The sequence below is a fragment of the Caretta caretta genome, chromosome 2 (assembly GCF_965140235.1).
Source record: "Caretta caretta isolate rCarCar2 chromosome 2, rCarCar1.hap1, whole genome shotgun sequence".
In the NCBI taxonomy this organism is placed as follows: domain Eukaryota; kingdom Metazoa; phylum Chordata; order Testudines; family Cheloniidae; genus Caretta; species Caretta caretta.
The window spans coordinates 40,294,754-40,311,641 of NC_134207.1; the positions used below are offsets into that span (position 1 = coordinate 40,294,754).

The following is a 16,888-nucleotide window of genomic DNA, read 5'->3' on the forward strand; positions in this document are numbered from 1 at the left end:
CAATATTTTAAATAGATGTTTTATCTTTCATATGAATGTAAAACACACTAAATTATAAATAACTTTAGACTTTTCACTTATTGTATATAGCACAAAGAGGAAGTGTGAATGGCCCATGAACAATTGTAATACTTTTTAACCATCTTGATATGGGCATTTTTAACATGCTTATACATATTTCAGTCAACCTATTGCATTTTTTGGAGTTAGAAAATTTGTTTTGTTTGAATACAGAATATACAGATTTAATATCTTGCTAAAATAAAATGAATTATTCATTAACAGTTCCAGGGTCCATGAAAAACATAATATTGTATACTTTGAATTACATCCTATGTAATTAAATATTTTAAGATTATTTTAATGCACACACACACACCTTTTTATATATGTCACATTCTGAAAATTCTTTTAGCCTAACATTTTCCATTTTTGATCTGTGTTGAAAGATATTTTGTTTGTTTAGGGGCAACTTTTGAAGAATCTATTCCGAATTTGTTGAGTTAAGGGGTGGGGGGGGAGGCTTTTAGTGTTCATTTTACAGTATATACTCCAAAAAGTTTGAAAAAACTGACTAATAATGAAGGGCCAAATCCTGCAGTTCTTACTCAGGCAAAACTCCCATTGAGTTTCAGTGAATAAAGGACATGGCCCACAGGTTCCCAAACTGTGCAGTTGGACATCTGCTGCAGCTAGCCTCTCCATCTGCCCCAGATTTTCTTCTATGGCACAACCGAGTCATGTCTCTCCCGCTCTCCCTAGTTCTACCAGTGAACTTTCAAGCTCATTTGTGCCCTGAGCACTTAAGTCTGTTCCTAGTCCACATAGCACTTAAACAACATAGACATGTGTAAAATAAAACTATTTTAGCTCAAACCTTTCCCTTTCTTGGAATATAGGTTCCCCAAACTTTTCCCAATCATGACTTTCTTTTTGATTCTCCAAACAAAAGTGATCCCATTATGAGAATGAATAAATGAATGAATGTTTACAAATAATTCATAACTCTGGGCCAAATTTAACAAAGCTGATACAGGGAGACAAAAACTGCACCTCCTTGAGCCAGCTAAGCCCACTGCAAGAAGAAGAGATTCACCCTTCTTCAGGACAGACTAACTTCTTTGGGATTTATTGCCCCCCCATAATGCTGTTAATCATTATTTTACAGTCTTCCTAATAATCCCCTATCTAGATACTTACATGGCCACCGTCACCAGAATATTTGGATGGATCACACACAACAATGAACATACCCTCCCAACAATCTTGTGAGGTAGGGAATTATTATCTTCATTTTACAGAAAGGGAGGCAGGGCACAGAGAGATTAAATGACCTACCCAGAATCACATAGAAAGTCTCTGAGAAAATTGGGAATTAAATCCAGATCTCCCAAGTCCCAGCCCAGAGTCTTAAACCACAAGAAATTCCATCTCAAAAAAATTTCCCCATTTGTAACAAAACGCGCGCACATACAAAAATGTGGTGGGATCATGGTTATCAATCTAGCAGAGTTTTCTCTTTATGGGTCACTGTTTAAGACTAGTGCAGTCTCGTGAAGTAGAACCCTCATTGTGCTTACATTGCCAAGTTCCCTATTTAATTCGAATGTTAGCTTGACAGCAGTTCTCACTCTCACTCTTCACAATTCTGCTATAAAATTATGGCACTTGTTTCTCTTCCAGATGACAAGAATCAAATGTGCTTGCGGCGGTCTTCCATAGTACCTACATCAGGGGGAATCCTCTCCCGTTGGAACTGGGTTTTTCTGAACTCTTTACACCACTCATGATTCTTTATTACGCATAAAGGGACTGGAGTCTGATCCTATGGGTGTGAACATATTTGAGTATCTCCACAATTTTTTCTGCATTCTGCAAGTTCAAAGGTGTTTCCAAACCCCACCCCACCACATTCCCCCCCACCGACCCCCCATACACATACAAATTAAGACCTCATCATGCATAATGATCTCTTGGGGCAGATTAGAACTACTTAAATACAATCAAGTTAAAAAAAAACTGTCCTACCTTTCTTTTTTAAAAAGGCAAGGAAACTAAATACATTTCTCAAGAAACACATGAACACTGTGAATGTGGAACAAGTTCAAGTTAGTTACTATAAGAATATTCATTTTTACTCTACAAATTTATATTTCTTTAATGTACTTTTTTTGCATTTTACCCACACATGCACATGCTACTACACTCAAAACAAGCTCTCTTTTTAGGATGGCTATACCACAAATTAAACATCTTAGCTGAATGTAACAGTGTGCCAAGTTTTAAAATATTTATTTTGCCTGGCAAGAGGATCATTTACCTAAGCCATGACTTTAGTTAACTTTGTACATCTTGAGTTGGTCAGAGTCTTACCAGCATAGAAGTCAAGTTAGTGCTGAGTTCCAGTTATCCCTAGCTACTCAGACAACCTCTTCAGGCATGATTTACTGAAACAGCCTTCCATAAAAGATTCAGGAAAGAAAAAAAATGGATCAAATGTGTGTGCTTGTTTTTTTTCAATTTGCTTTTTTAAACTTTTACTCAAATAATATCAATACACTAAACTTACTGTATTCTGTAATTAGAACTATATTAAGTTTCCTTTATTTTTCACTCTTTTTTCTTAGTTGTATTTTAAATTACTGTTATATACCAATAAGGACCAAAAATTAATTTTCACCCAAAGTAATCGGTGAACTAAAAGAGTCCAAGTGCTCAGATAACAGACTAATAAAACCAGTGGATTACATTGAAAAGGTACCTGGGTCACTCTACAAGCTTTCTGGTTAATAAATGTCAAGAGTACACACAGGCACAAGACATTTAAATTAAGCCTGTTATTTCTACTTATAATCAATCATTTCTTTTATATAAGTGTCAATCTTTGTGATGTGTACACTATTTCATAGAATTTAATACTATGTATAATGCATCACTTTTCAAATTCCAAGAAAGGCTTTCAAACTATTAACTAAATGCTAAGCTAACAACTATTTATCTTCCAAAACATGCCTGTTAGATATGCATCACCTAAACCGCCAAAAATTCTATACATTAAAGAGTACAAATGTCAACTGCACATTATAACTCTCAGAAAGCTTTACAAAAGATCTCTGTAATTATACCATCATAACATGTAAATTCTTATCACATTAGTCAATTTAAAAAGCAATGTGTTTCATCTCAAATAGTTGATACTTTTTAATAGCACACACAGTGTTTATTATCCTTTCAAGTGACCACATCCATGACAAATATTTTTTCTTGCATGAAGACTCACATGAGCAATTCTTCAAATTGAACTTATTTTCTTTGTTACCGACTGATCAGAATATTTCTAGCTAAAAATAAGGACTGCAAACTCCCATTTTATTAGTCTTTGGCACTAGTTCTTCCTGGAAGAAAAGTTAATTTTTCTGTCATCCCTGGTCTAATTTCTAATGAAAGAAATAGTAAAGATTTAATAAGAGGAAGGAAAGTAAGTGTCAGTAAGAAATGGAACTGAGTGGATTCTAGAAACCCATGGGAAACAAAATATATAAATATTTCTGAAAGGGGGAAAAGATTGTTACTGTGTGGTGTTCAACTGTGTACTCTGAACATATGCAAACGTAAAGGTTAAAACGGCCAACAGGGTGGAGAAAACAAGATTTAAAAGTAACTTGGGAAAAAAATAGGAGTGTGGGAAAATGAAAAATTTGGAAACGTCTTCTAATCTTATATAATGCCAAACAGAATAGCTCAGGGAGTATTTAGTGTGTAAGGAGAAAAGAATGCATCTCATTTTAAATTAAAGCACAGAATAACCTTTGGAACAGTACTATTGAATAATACAAAAGAAGTGGTTTATATAGTTTATAGCAGATTTAGAGTCAAACTGACAAAAAATATAGGATTATTCTATTATTAAGTCTATAATTCAGTGTTTTAACTGATGTTCATATTATATTAATAAAGTTTGCCTTTGTAGCTTAGGCATGATCTACACTTAAAAGTTAGGTTAACAGAGCTACAGTGAAAAGAACAGGAGTACTTGTGGCACATAGCTACAGTGCTCGCCTCACATCCTTGAGCACCATAATTAAGCCTACCTCTGGCTAAAAGACATGGATTATCAGTGCAACAGAAAAAGCACTTCCATCACTGTAGGAAGCGTCTGCACTATGATGTAGCTGTGTCACTATAGTGACCATAATATAGACATGGTTGTTAATTTGCCCAACTCTAATCAAATGAAAAACAAACAAGTATGTAAGTCACCAAGTCATCCAGGTTTCTCTAACAGAATTTCAGTCCAAGGAAAATATTTTTAGTTAGCTTTCTGTGTAAATTTAGGAAACTACATGTAGTCACTGTAAATTAACCTCAAAAGCACTGCACTTTTTAAAAAAATGAATGAAATTTAAATAAATTACATATTTAACAGACTGCTTTTTCCAAATAGATGAACAGATGTTGTTTGTTTTCGGGTTTTTTAAAACCAAGAAACAAACAAATAAAATCATCATCATCATCTAGCTCTTCCGAAGACCCACAGATCTCAAACACTTCACAGAGGAGGTCAGTATCACTATCCCCATTTTATAGAAATGAAGGCACAGAGAGTGGAAGTGACTTGCCCAGTGTCACCCAGCAGACCACTTGCAGAGCCAGAAATAGAGTGCAGGCCTTCTGAATCCAGTGCTGTATATTCTACACTGTGTTGCACAGTCTAGGTATATAATACACAGAGGCCTCTAGCCATACGCTAGAAGAAACCTTGAGAGGTCATCTAGTCCACCCCACCCCCATCCAAACCCTCCCTGGGTCCTGAGGCAGGATTAAGTATATTCACTAGACCATCCTTGACAGGTGTTTGTCTAATCTGTTCCTAATCTCCAATGACAGGGATTCCATAACCTTCCTAGGTAACCTGTTTCAGTACTTAACAATCCTCAGTTAGAAAACTTTTCCTAATATTTAACCTAAACCTCCCTTGCTTCCAAAACTAAGCTAATTACTATTTATTTACCCTTGTTGGACATGGAGAACAATTGATCACGACCCTCTTTATAACAGCCCTTAACATATTTGAAGACTGTTACCACGTCCCCCTTCAGTCTTCTCTTCTCTAGACTAAACATACTCAATTCTTTCAACCTTTCCTCATAGGTCAGGTTTTCTAAGCCTTTTATCATTTATGTTACTCTCCTCTGAACTCTTTTCAGTTGGTTCACATCTTTGTGTGGTGCCCAAAACTGGACATAGTGTTCCATCATAGACTTTACTAGTGTCAACTAGACTGGAACAGTTACATCCCATGTCTTAAACGACCCTCATGTTGATACACATCAGAATGACACTTGCCTTTTTCACAGGAGCATCACATTGTTGACTCACATTCAATCTGTGATCCACTATAACCCCTAGACTCTTTTCTGCAGTACTGCTGCCTAATCAGTTATTTCTATTTTTTATTTTTCTTTCCTAACTGAACTGGTCTTTATTGAATGTACTGATTTCAGACCAGTTCTCCAATTTATCAAGGTAATTCTGAATTCTTAATCCTGTCCTCCAAAGTGCTTGCAACGCCTCCCAACTTCGTGCTGTCCTCAAGGTTTATAAGCATACTCTCTCCATTCCATCATCCCAGTTGTTAATGCAAATATTGAATAGTACTGGACCCCACTTGATATGTCCTCCCAGTTTGACAGCAAACCATCGACAACTACAAAGTACAGTTTTTCAACCAGTTGTGCACCCAACTTACAGTAATTTGATCTTTCATATTTCCCCAGTTTGCTTATGAGATTATGATGCGGAACAGTGTCAAAACCTCACTAAAATCAAGATATATCACATCTATTGTCCCCCCCCCCCCATCCACTAGGCCACTTATCCTGTCAAAGAAGGAAATTAGATTAGTTTAGCATGATTTGTTTTTGACAAATCCTTCTTGGCTATTACTTATCACCTTATTATTCTCCAGTTTGGAACAAAATAATTGTTTAATTTGTTCCAGAATCTATCCAGGTGTTGAAGTAAGGCTACCTGGTCTATAATACCCTGGGTCCTCTTTTTTCTTATTTTTGAAGATAAATACTATAATTGCCTTCACCTTTCCACCACAAGCTCTCAAAGATATAATGCAATAATATTTTTTCATTTTCAGACTAAAATCATTTTTAGAATTAAAATTAAGGGCATCTTACTTACAATTTTAATTTCTGAATTTCTACCATTCCTATGGCTGTAACAATTAGACAAAACTAGACAATTCAATGTAAAAGCTAATTAGTTTATAGGTTAATATTTTTCCAGCTCCTTAAAACACACATTCCAATCCTGAATGACTTCACATGCTCAATTCCATTTTCCTTGAACAAACACTGCAGAATATGCATACCCTGATTTTTAAACAATATTTACATAAAACTCTGAGAGGAGGAGCTCTGGTTGCAGTAAGCAGCTCAGGCAGTTTCTTCTCTTTTGAGGCTGGCAGCAGTGGCTGCTCAAAGGTCATCTGAAGGACTGTTATTTAAAATTGGCTAATAGCCAGCAATGAAAATTTAAACGATCGTCCTTCTAAATGATCAACAGAATAAAAACATCAGCAAACAGCACAGGTAAGATACTGGGAATTTTATATATAAACAGTTTCTTCAGATTTAACCCTAAAAATAAGCCATTAGACTTTTGGATGCTCAAATAGGTACATAAATATATGCAGATTCCCATTTAGGTCTGGGTACCTATATATGTACTAACTTGAAGGGGAAAGGAGTCCAGGAGAGCTGGCTGTATTTCAAGGAATCCCTGTTGAGGTTACAGGGACAAACCATCCCGATGTGTCGAAAGAATAGTAAATATGGCAGGCGACCAGCTTGGCTTAATGGTGAAATCCTAGCGGATCTTAAACATAAAAAAGCTTACAAGAAGTGGAAAGTTGGACATATGACCAGGGAAGAGTATAAAAATATTGCTCGGGCATGTAGGAATGATATCAGGAGGGCCAAATCGCACCTGGAGCTGCAGCTAGCCAGAGATGTCAAGAGTAACAAGAAGGGTTTCTTCAGGTATGTTGGCAACAAGAAGAAAGCCAAGGAAAGTGTGGGCCCCTTACTGAATGAGGGAGGCAACCTAGTGACAGGTTTCAGAGGAACAGCCGTGTTAGTCTGTATTCGCAAAAAGAAAAGGAGTACTTGTGGCACCTTAGAGACTAACCAATTTATTTGAGCATGAGCTTTCGTGAAGTGAGCTGTAGCTCACAAAAGCTCATGCTCAAATAAATTGGTTAGTCTCTAAGGTGCCACAAGTACTCCTTTTCTTTTTGCGAACCTAGTGACAGAGGATGTGGAAAAAGCTAATGTACTCAATGCTTTTTTTGCCTCTGTTTTCACTAACAAGGACAGCTCCCAGACTGCTGCGCTGGGCATCACAAAATGGGGAAGAGACGGCCAGCCCTCTGGGGAGATAGAGGTGGTTAGGGACTATTTAGAAAAGCTGGACGTGCACAAGTCCATGGGGCCGGACGAGTTGCATCCGAGAGTGCTGAAGGAATTGGCGGCTGTGATTGCAGAGCCATTGGCCATTATCTTTGAAAACTCGTGGCGAACGGGGGAAGTCCCGGATGATTGGAAAAAGGCTAATGTAGTGCCAATCTTTAAAAAAGGGAAGAAGGAGGATCCTGGGAACTACAGGCCAGTCAGCCTCACCTCAGTCCCTGGAAAAATCATGGAGCAGGTCCTCAAAGAATCAATCCTGAAGCACTTGCATGAGAGGAAAGTGATCAGGAACAGCCAGCATGGATTCACCAAGGGAAGGTCATGCCTGACTAATCTAATCGCCTTTTATGATGAGATTACTGGTTCTGTGGATGAAGGGAAAGCAGTGGATGTATTGTTTCTTGACTTTAGCAAAGCTTTTGACACGGTCTCCCACAGTATTCTTGTCAGCAAGTTAAGGAAGTATGGGCTGGATGAATGTACTATAAGGTGGGTAGAAAGCTGGCTAGATTGTCGGGCTCAACGGGTAGTGATAAATGGCTCCATGTCTAGTTGGCAGCCGGTATCAAGTGGAGTGCCCCAAGGGTCGGTCCTGGGGCCGGTTTTGTTCAATATCTTCATAAATGATCTGGAGGATGGTGTGGATTGCACTCTCAGCAAATTTGCAGATGATACTAAACTGGGAGGAGTGGTAGATACGCTGGAGGGGAGGGATAGGATACAGAAGGACCTAGACAAATTGGAGGATTGGGCCAAAAGAAATCTGATGAGGTTCAATAAGGATAAGTGCAGGGTCCTGCACTTAGGACGGAAGAACCCAATGCACAGCTACAGACTAGGGACCAAATGGCTAGGCAGCAGTTCTGCGGAAAAGGACCTAGGGGTGACAGTGGACGAGAAGCTGGATAGGAGTCAGCAGTGTGCCCTTGTTGCCAAGAAGGCCAATGGCATTTTGGGATGTATAAGTAGGGGCATAGCGAGCAGATCGAGGGACGTGATCGTTCCCCTCTATTCGACATTGGTGAGGCCTCATCTGGAGTACTGTGTCCAGTTTTGGGCCCCACACTTCAAGAAGGATGTGGATAAATTGGAGAGAGTCCAGCGAAGGGCAACAAAAATGATTAGGGGTCTGGAACACATGAGTTATGAGGAGAGGCTGAGGGAGCTGGGATTGTTTAGCCTGCAGAAGAGAAGAATGAGGGGGGATTTGATAGCTGCTTTCAACTACCTGAAAGGGGGTTCCAAAGAGGATGGCTCTAGACTGTTCTCAATGGTAGCAGATGACAGAACGAGGAGTAATGGTCTCAAGTTGCAGTGGGGGAGGTTTAGATTGGATATTAGGAAAAACTTTTTCACCAGGAGGGTGGTGAAACACTGGAATGCGTTACCTAGGGAGGTGGTAGAATCTCCTTCCTTAGAGGTTTTTAAGGTCAGGCTTGACAAAGCCCTGGCTGGGATGATTTAACTAGGAATTGGTCCTGCTTCGAGCAGGGGGTTGGACTAGATGACCTTCTGGGGTCCCTTCCAACCCTGATATTCTATGATTCTATGTGCATTAAACCCAGGATTTAAATATTATTATGGGGCACACATAAACATATGTATTATGATGCATGTACAGAAAGCTACCAAAGGACATAACCTTGGCAGTGTTACATACTACAATAATTGCTTTCATATAATCCATACATTGATATTTAAATATTGGTATTTTCTTTACCTATATTTCCTTTGTTATGATTTTCTGAAATTTTTAGAAGTCTGCTTTTCAGACACCAGATGTAGCAAACAAATTAAAGTTTAGAAGGCAAAAAGCATAAGTTACCTTTATTCTAAAATTAAGTATGATTTATTCATTTATCATTAGCAACAACATTAAATATTACAGCTTTTTATAACTTTATAATTTCCCCAATACCTGTTGCTTTTACTATCAACTTCATTCCCACCATATAGTCTTTATGCACACACAAATATGCACATATCCCACAAACTATGTTACCCTACTACATACTGTGCTCTTTTTTTTTTTTAATCTATTATATTTTTGACAGGTTTTAGAATGAACAGAGTTTTCTGTATTAAACTGTACTTAAAAATTGAGATTAAATTTTGTCATAACATGTAATGGTTAAAAAATAAAATGCAGATGCCCCTTTAAATGTTTTAATAGCACTACATGGAATTAATTTAATCTATGCAGTTACTCTCTTGCAGTACAAAATTATTCATTTTTATGGAATCAAGTTTGCAATCCAAAACATGATCCAGAAAACACTCAAATGAGAGCAATGAATTTTATACTCTCTGCTTGTATTTTCATGATATCCCCAAAAGAAAGGCAAACACTCACCTCTCTCAATCAAGTTGGGATGTATCAGCTAAACTAGTCAGTTTTTCAATCACAAGTGCCTAAACTTGCTATAGTTTGACCTTAAAATTTTAAACCATACAGATGACGTAGATTAGTCCATAAAAATATTTTAAAAATTAACATTTCATAATTAAGAACTTAAAAGGCAATGCTAAATAGGTTATCCCCTATGTACATGCATTAAAAGACATCTTTAATTGCATGACCACATACTATCTTCCAAGTAATACAACCCAATTAAGAGAATTTATTTAACAACGCCCACCAGTGTGGTATCTAAATGTAACACATTGCTCCATGGTGGGATGTCATCAGCTCTAAGAGATTGAACTCAAGAAGTCTAGGTCTTTATTTTAAAAAAAAAGCCTCACTGTCTGAGCTAAAAGACTCAGTGGTTAGCTCAAAAACAGTAGCCGACTCATCGGTCTCTTTGTGGTCCAGCTACTAGAAGGGGCTGAAGAACCACACATGTAAGCACAGATTCTTCTACAAGGGCCTCTGTGAATTCCCATTAATGGGATTCAGCACCGCTAGTGGCGAGCTGCGGACTTGTATAGAAAAGCTACCATTACTGCCCGAACGGCTAATTAAACTGTTTTCTTTGAATAAACAGTTATGGTCTGTTTATTGGTAGTGATAGTTAGGTTAGTTGGGATTGTGGGCCTTGGACCCCCAGAGACTATGTCAGATTCCTAAAACGGTAAGGGGCTCAAAAAAAAAATGTACAGTCTTCCCTAAGACAGAAAAACATGTCCGGTGCCTTGTGTGCCTGGGAGAATCACACACAGTATCTTAGTGCACATGCTTTTATGCTTCAGACAAGGAAGGAGAGGCAGCTCAGGCTGCAAGTGCTTTTGGCTTTAGTAAGTCTCCAACTTGACCAGTCCAGTACTCAAGCAGGAGGTATGGGGTGCTTCTGTGCTGAAATCTTGGGTAGAGAGACCTGAGAGGCACCTAGCCACTCCTGCCGTGGCACCTCCCTCGATGCTGGGTTGGAGGTCCAGCTCTCCAAGGCTAGCACTTACAGCAGCTCAGCTTCCCATCCAGACCGTCTACCACCTCAAGTTCCATCTAGACAATCCATACTGTCAACCCGGTCTGACCTGGCACCAAAGACTCCTTTGGGAATTTAGGATTAACACCTGTTGATGCCATTACCAAAAGGCAGGCTTCCAGTCCTCCACATGACTTTGCTCCAGGGGAAAAAGAAGGAGAAGAGGAAGCATTCCAGCATACAGAGAGTGTCCAAGAAGCAGCAGTGGAATCATTCTCCTTCTCTGTCACTGCCATGTTTCTTCTGGTAACTCTTTACATGTGCAGACTTCACTTTCAGCACATACCCCTTCTTAGCTTGAGGCTCTGGTGTTGAGTTATATAGATACCTTACCAGAAGCATCAATTTCCCCTCTAATCAGGAAAATCCTGTTGAAATGGTTAGCTTTGCTTCCGCTGCTTGACTCTGTGCAGCAGGATTCATCACAAGCTTCAAAATGAAACATCTTTGGAAGAAGAGAAAGTTACTCGCCTTGTGCAGTAACTGAGGTTCTTCAAGGTGGTTGTTCCTGTGGGTACTCCACTTTAGGTTTCTTGGCACCCTGCACTTCTAATAGGAGATTTGTAGTAGCAGTGACCGGGTTGGCTGCGCACGCACGGCAGCCATCTCATGCCGCTCTGAGCAACTACCCTGCGTGAACAGCCAACTGTTCCCCAGTTCCTTCTCACTCCAGTGGATTGAGGTGAATCTCCGATGTACAGGGCCAACCATCTTCAAGAACCTCAGTTACTGCACAAGGTGAGTAACCTTCTCTTCTTCTTCAAGGAGTACCCCTGTGGGTGCTGCACTTTAGGTGACTGTAGAGCAGTGCCCCTCAATGGAGGGGAGAGGCTTCGGAGTTGATTTATGTACAGCGGAGAGGACCGATAGTCCAAATTGCATGTTGCAGCTGATTGTTATTCTAATGCATAGTGTTTGGTAAAGGTATGGGCTGATGCCCAGGCAGGTGCTTTACAAATGTCTGTGATGGGTACATTATTTAGAAATGCTACAGATATGGATAGTACCCATGTGGAGTGTGCGCGAAGTCCAGGGGGAGTTTGCATATTATGATTTTGGTAACATAATTGGATACATGTAGATATCCATTTAGATAGCCTCTGCTTGGAGATAGTTTGACCCTGAGAACGTTCTGTTGTCAACAGGCACAATCAATGATTTTCTAAACATTTTTGTTCTTTCTATATAGAATGCTAGCGCTCTGCGGATGTCCAGCATGTGGAGGGAGGCCTCTCTGCTGTCAGCATGAGGTTTGGGGAAAAATACGGGTAAGTAAATGGGCTGGTTGAGGTGGAAGGGAGAGGCAACCTTGGGTACGAACTTGGGATGTTGTCATAAGATTACTTTGTCTTTGAGGAATGTAGTATAAGGTGGGTGTGCCATTAGGGCACCAAGCTCTCCCACTCTTCTTGCTGATGTGATGGCCACAAGGAAGACAACCTTCATAGAGAGATACAACAGCGAGTATGTCAGTAGTGGTTCAAAGCATTTGCCTATGAGGGCATGGAGAATGAGATTGAGATCGCACATGGGGGTTGGGTCCTGTAATGTGAGATAAGTGTTCACTATGCCCTTGAGGAAGCGTTTAATCAGTGGGTGTGCAAAGATGCTTACTCCATCCACCTTAGAGTGGAAGGAGGTGATGGCCACTAGATGCACTCTGAGTGAGCTAGTAGATAAGTCCAATTGTTTTAGGGTCAATAGGTAGCCGAGAATTAGAGGCAGAGGGGCTAACTGTGGAGTAATCTGCTTGTTCTGGCACCAAATACAGAATCGTTTCCACTTGTGGGTGTATGTCTTTCGTGTGGTCAATCGCCAACTGTTCAGTAGCATGCCTTGCACTTCCTTCAAACAGTGAGCCTCAAGTCCTGTCATCCATGGATTAGCCAGACCTTGAGATGGAGTATCAAGATGTTGGGGTGACAAAGGCAACCTGCACCCTGTGCCAACAGATGAAGCACAAGGGGAAGGGTTCACGGTGGTCTCACCGCCACGTTTCAGGTATGGGAACCATGTTTGTTTGGGCCATGTTGGTGCGATAAGGATGACCCTGGACCTGTCTTGCCTGATCTTTTGGAGGACATGATGAAATAGAGGGATTGGGGGAAAGGCATACATTAGTGGGGCCTCCCATTTCATAAGGAAGGCATCTCTCAGGGAATTGTGGCCCAATCCGGCTCATGAGCAGTATTGCGGGCACTTGGCATTTTGTTTCATTCTAAAGAGATCTGTTGAGGGGAATCCCCATTGTCTGAATAGAGTTTTTATTATTACAGGATCCATTTTCCACTCGTGGGTCTGTGAAAAGTTCCTTCTTAGGTCGTCTGCTATTCCATTCTGGTGCCCAGGCAGGTAAGATGCAATGAGATCTATGTTGTTGGAGAGGCAACAGTGCCAGAGGCGGACTGCTTCTGAACAAAGGGGGTAAGCTCGGGCCCCTCCTTGGCAGTTTACATAAAACATAGTCGTCAAGTTGTCCGTAAGAATCTGTGCAGTCCTGTCATGGATCAGGGGGAGAAAGTGTTGGCAGGTGTTTCGGACTGCTCTTAAGAACTTAAGAACCACCATACGGGGTCAGAACAAAGGTCCATCTGGCCCAGTATCCTGTCTTCCGATATTGGCCAATGCCAGGTGCCCCAGACAGAATGAACAGAACTGGTAATCATCAAGTGATCCATCCTGTTGCCCAACCCCCGCTTCTGGCAATAGATTTTCTATTAAATCACGTAAGAACATTTTAGCTCATATTTTTTTTAAGTGAATTAGTGACAACAATACATTTTTAAAATTTGGCTGAGTAATATTTTGAGTAATATAAAAATATGCACAAAACCACAACATAATTATCAATAAGAACCAGACAACTGCCCCTTGAATCTCCTCTTTCCAATTGTAAAATTCCCATATATTACTGGTCACAGAGGCATCCTAAATGACCAATGTCAACTCAATGATGAAAAAAAACTGTATCCCTTATGACAGTAGGCTCCGGATGTGAGTAATGCTCCTATCATTAAGGGTAGGTCTTTACTACACAATTAACCTGGATGCATTGACACCCAGGTCTCAGCAACCAGATTAGCCTTGCCCAAGTACAAGCATTCCCACAACAAAGCCCTACTAACTTTACTGAGCCCTCACTGTTTCTGAACTTGCCAATTTATGTCTGAGGGCATAGCCCATGAGTCTTTGTGCTAAGACACTCTAGGATTTTTCCCATTCAATTCTGACAATACTGGGAGAACTTGTTTGTCCTTCAGGAGGAATTGTGGAAAGGGTATTGGAAGACTATCAGCACTGGAGTGATTTTGCATGTGTCCTCATCTCAGAATAAGCAGGGTCCAGCTTGACTTAAAGGAGAACCAGAGCCCTAACTTATACCTGCAGCCAAGTAAGATAGCCTGGGCTTAAAACACCTCCAAACCAGCGTCGGAGGTTTTTCTGTCTCGACAGTAGGGAGTCTTGGACTAAAACCTGGCTAAAACCTGCAGTGACCTTAAATGTCACATGTTGTCACCACAGCATCTAAAGCCAGTAACTAGCACTTTTAATTATCTTGCCAGGCACACCTAGAATTAGACATTAACAACAGTTATAATAACTAATAACTTTTTTAAAAAGTGTTGAAAAATTGGAAAGGATGCAGAAAAGAGCCATGAAAAATGATCCAACGGCTGGAAAAAAATGCCTTCTAGTGAGAGATTTAAAGAGCTCAATCTGTTGAGTTTATCAAAAAGGAGCTCATAAGGCAACTGGACTACAGGGAGAAAATACCATGCACTAAAAGGCTCTTTAATATAGTTCAGAAAGATATAACAAGATCCAATAGCTGGAAGCTGAAGCCAGACAAATTTAAACTAGAAATAAGACACACATTTTTAACAATGAGGGTGATTTGCCTTTCAAACACATTCTCAAGGGACGTGGCAGATACTCCATCTCTTGAGGTCTTCATATTAAGACTCGATGTCTTTTGAGAAGATGTGCTTTAGTTAAACAAGTTATTGTGCTCAGTACAAGGGTAACTGAGTGAAATTGTATGGGATGAATTATACAGGAAGTCAAATTAGATCTAAGAGTCCCTTCTGGCCATAAACTCTATGAATCTAGAATGCTAGGAAGCACCATCAACATTTACCAGTTATTGTTTGTACGTCATCTAGCATCAGCATTAGATGACAGAACTGCTGCTAGTTGGAGAAAGAAGAGACTTGTAAATGGGAAAGGTAAGGTAGGGAGTGGTAAAATAAAGAAAACAGGAGAGAAAAAGAAAAACAGAAGACAAAAGTGGAGAGGCAGAAACAACACGGGGGAGGGGTAACTATCCCACTATAACCACCACCACCACTAATGCTGCCTTCAGTGGAGCTTGTTCAATCTTAGGAAACAGATGGCAGGTCACCTGATGCAAGCTGAGACAAAAACTATTATGACCCTTAATTCCTTTGCAGATTGCTGTCCCTTTTTGCCAAATTTCTGAAGTGAAACCTAAGTATGTGTGGTTGTGTGTCTAAAGGTCAGAGTGCACCAAAATTCACTAAGTGACTCATTATTCACAAGTCCTGTAAATTTACCAAAATAGTTTGGAAGAAGTTTCTGAAAATGGCTCCCTGAACAACAGCCAAACCAAAGAATATGAAAAAACTTTCACAAGCATCCCATGGCAATACTTCAGTCAACTGCAAAATACCAAGATGAAATATATACAGTGCAGTAAATCTTAATTCTAGTACTGTTAGCTGCCAAAAAACAACAGCTTTCACGGTAAAATTTAATTTAGCATCAAAAAACAAAATTATGTTTGATTAATCAATGTGCCTCCTACACACTAATTAATCATATCTATAGTCACATGTAAATTCAGTATTATTTATAATAGTTATTACAAATATCCTTTACCTTGTTGGCCTACATTTGTTTAGCTGATTAACTCTTCAACCATCTGAATACCTCATGGCAGAACATTCAGAGAACAGGCTCTAACGTTCACTTCAGATGCATCCAGCTGTTTCTGATGTAAAACAGGGCTGTACAAAAATAATACCATTCTGACAATGCCAAAGTTATTCTGTTCAAGTGTTCTAGATAAGCAACTGGAGGCATGTCACTAACTCCAAATAGCTAATAAATTTTAAAATACATAGGACCTGATTTTCAGAGCTGCTGAGCCCCAACAGTTGCTGCTGACAGCAAATGGAGCTGCAAGTGCTCAGTTCCTCTAGGGGAAAAAAAGCCATAAACTTTTCCATGAAAAGATAGTAGATGGGTTATTGTGCATATATTATAAACCACATCAAACCTTTTAATAAGCGCTTTTTGTGAGATAGGCAGTAACATGCTTTACTGAACACTAGAAATAGTATAAAACAAACACATCCAATGACCATTTCCAATAAAGCAGAGACTACATCTTTTACATTACTTTGTTACTAATTCTACATTAAAAACAACGGAAATCAGCGTTAGCTAGATATGTATTCTAAATTCTAACTTTAAAATGATCAAAAATTGTCACTTTTACTGTGATCTCTTATTTTCTGATTACTGCAATTTATCATATGTTGACTAAATTGGCCATGGCGACTGTTACAAGGATGTTGGTTCTATGATGAGGTGGGTGGAATAGTTTAGGACTCACACTAGATCATATCTAGGTTCAGTAACTTGAGAACATAAAACATAAGTAGTCTATCTTCTGACAAATGTAGAGGAAGAACCAATGTCATGGTCTATTCCGCGAACACACAACATATAATTCTAAGACGTTATAGTACTCTGCAAAATCTAAATAGTCATATCAAGAAAGTGATTAAGTTGTAAAGAAAAAGTTATTGCACTATTCATAACTAAAATTGATGCATAAATACTCTTCTGTTCCTCACTTTCCCAACCTGTAAAACTGAGTTAATTATACTTACCCTTCTTTATAAAATGCTTTGAGATCTGTGTAGAAAAGCATTTTAAGAGGGAGGTATT

At 39.4% G+C, this 16,888-nt stretch overlaps 1 protein-coding gene across 10 annotated transcripts in view; it reads right to left on the minus strand.

The window, feature by feature from the left end:
* VPS13B (vacuolar protein sorting 13 homolog B) overlaps positions 1-16,888 on the minus strand; it is a 940,751-nt gene that overhangs the window by 855,159 nt on the left and 68,704 nt on the right. Inside the window, exon 1 of one of the 10 annotated variants that reach the window (XM_048841331.2) lies at positions 2,374-2,406. The exons of the other annotated variants lie outside the window; for them this stretch is intronic. Within the exon in view, the coding sequence (XP_048697288.2) occupies positions 2,374-2,379 (6 nt within the window). The 5' untranslated portion in view covers positions 2,380-2,406. Of the gene's footprint in view, positions 1-2,373; positions 2,407-16,888 lie in introns of those variants that run through there. 10 annotated transcript variants of the gene reach the window in all.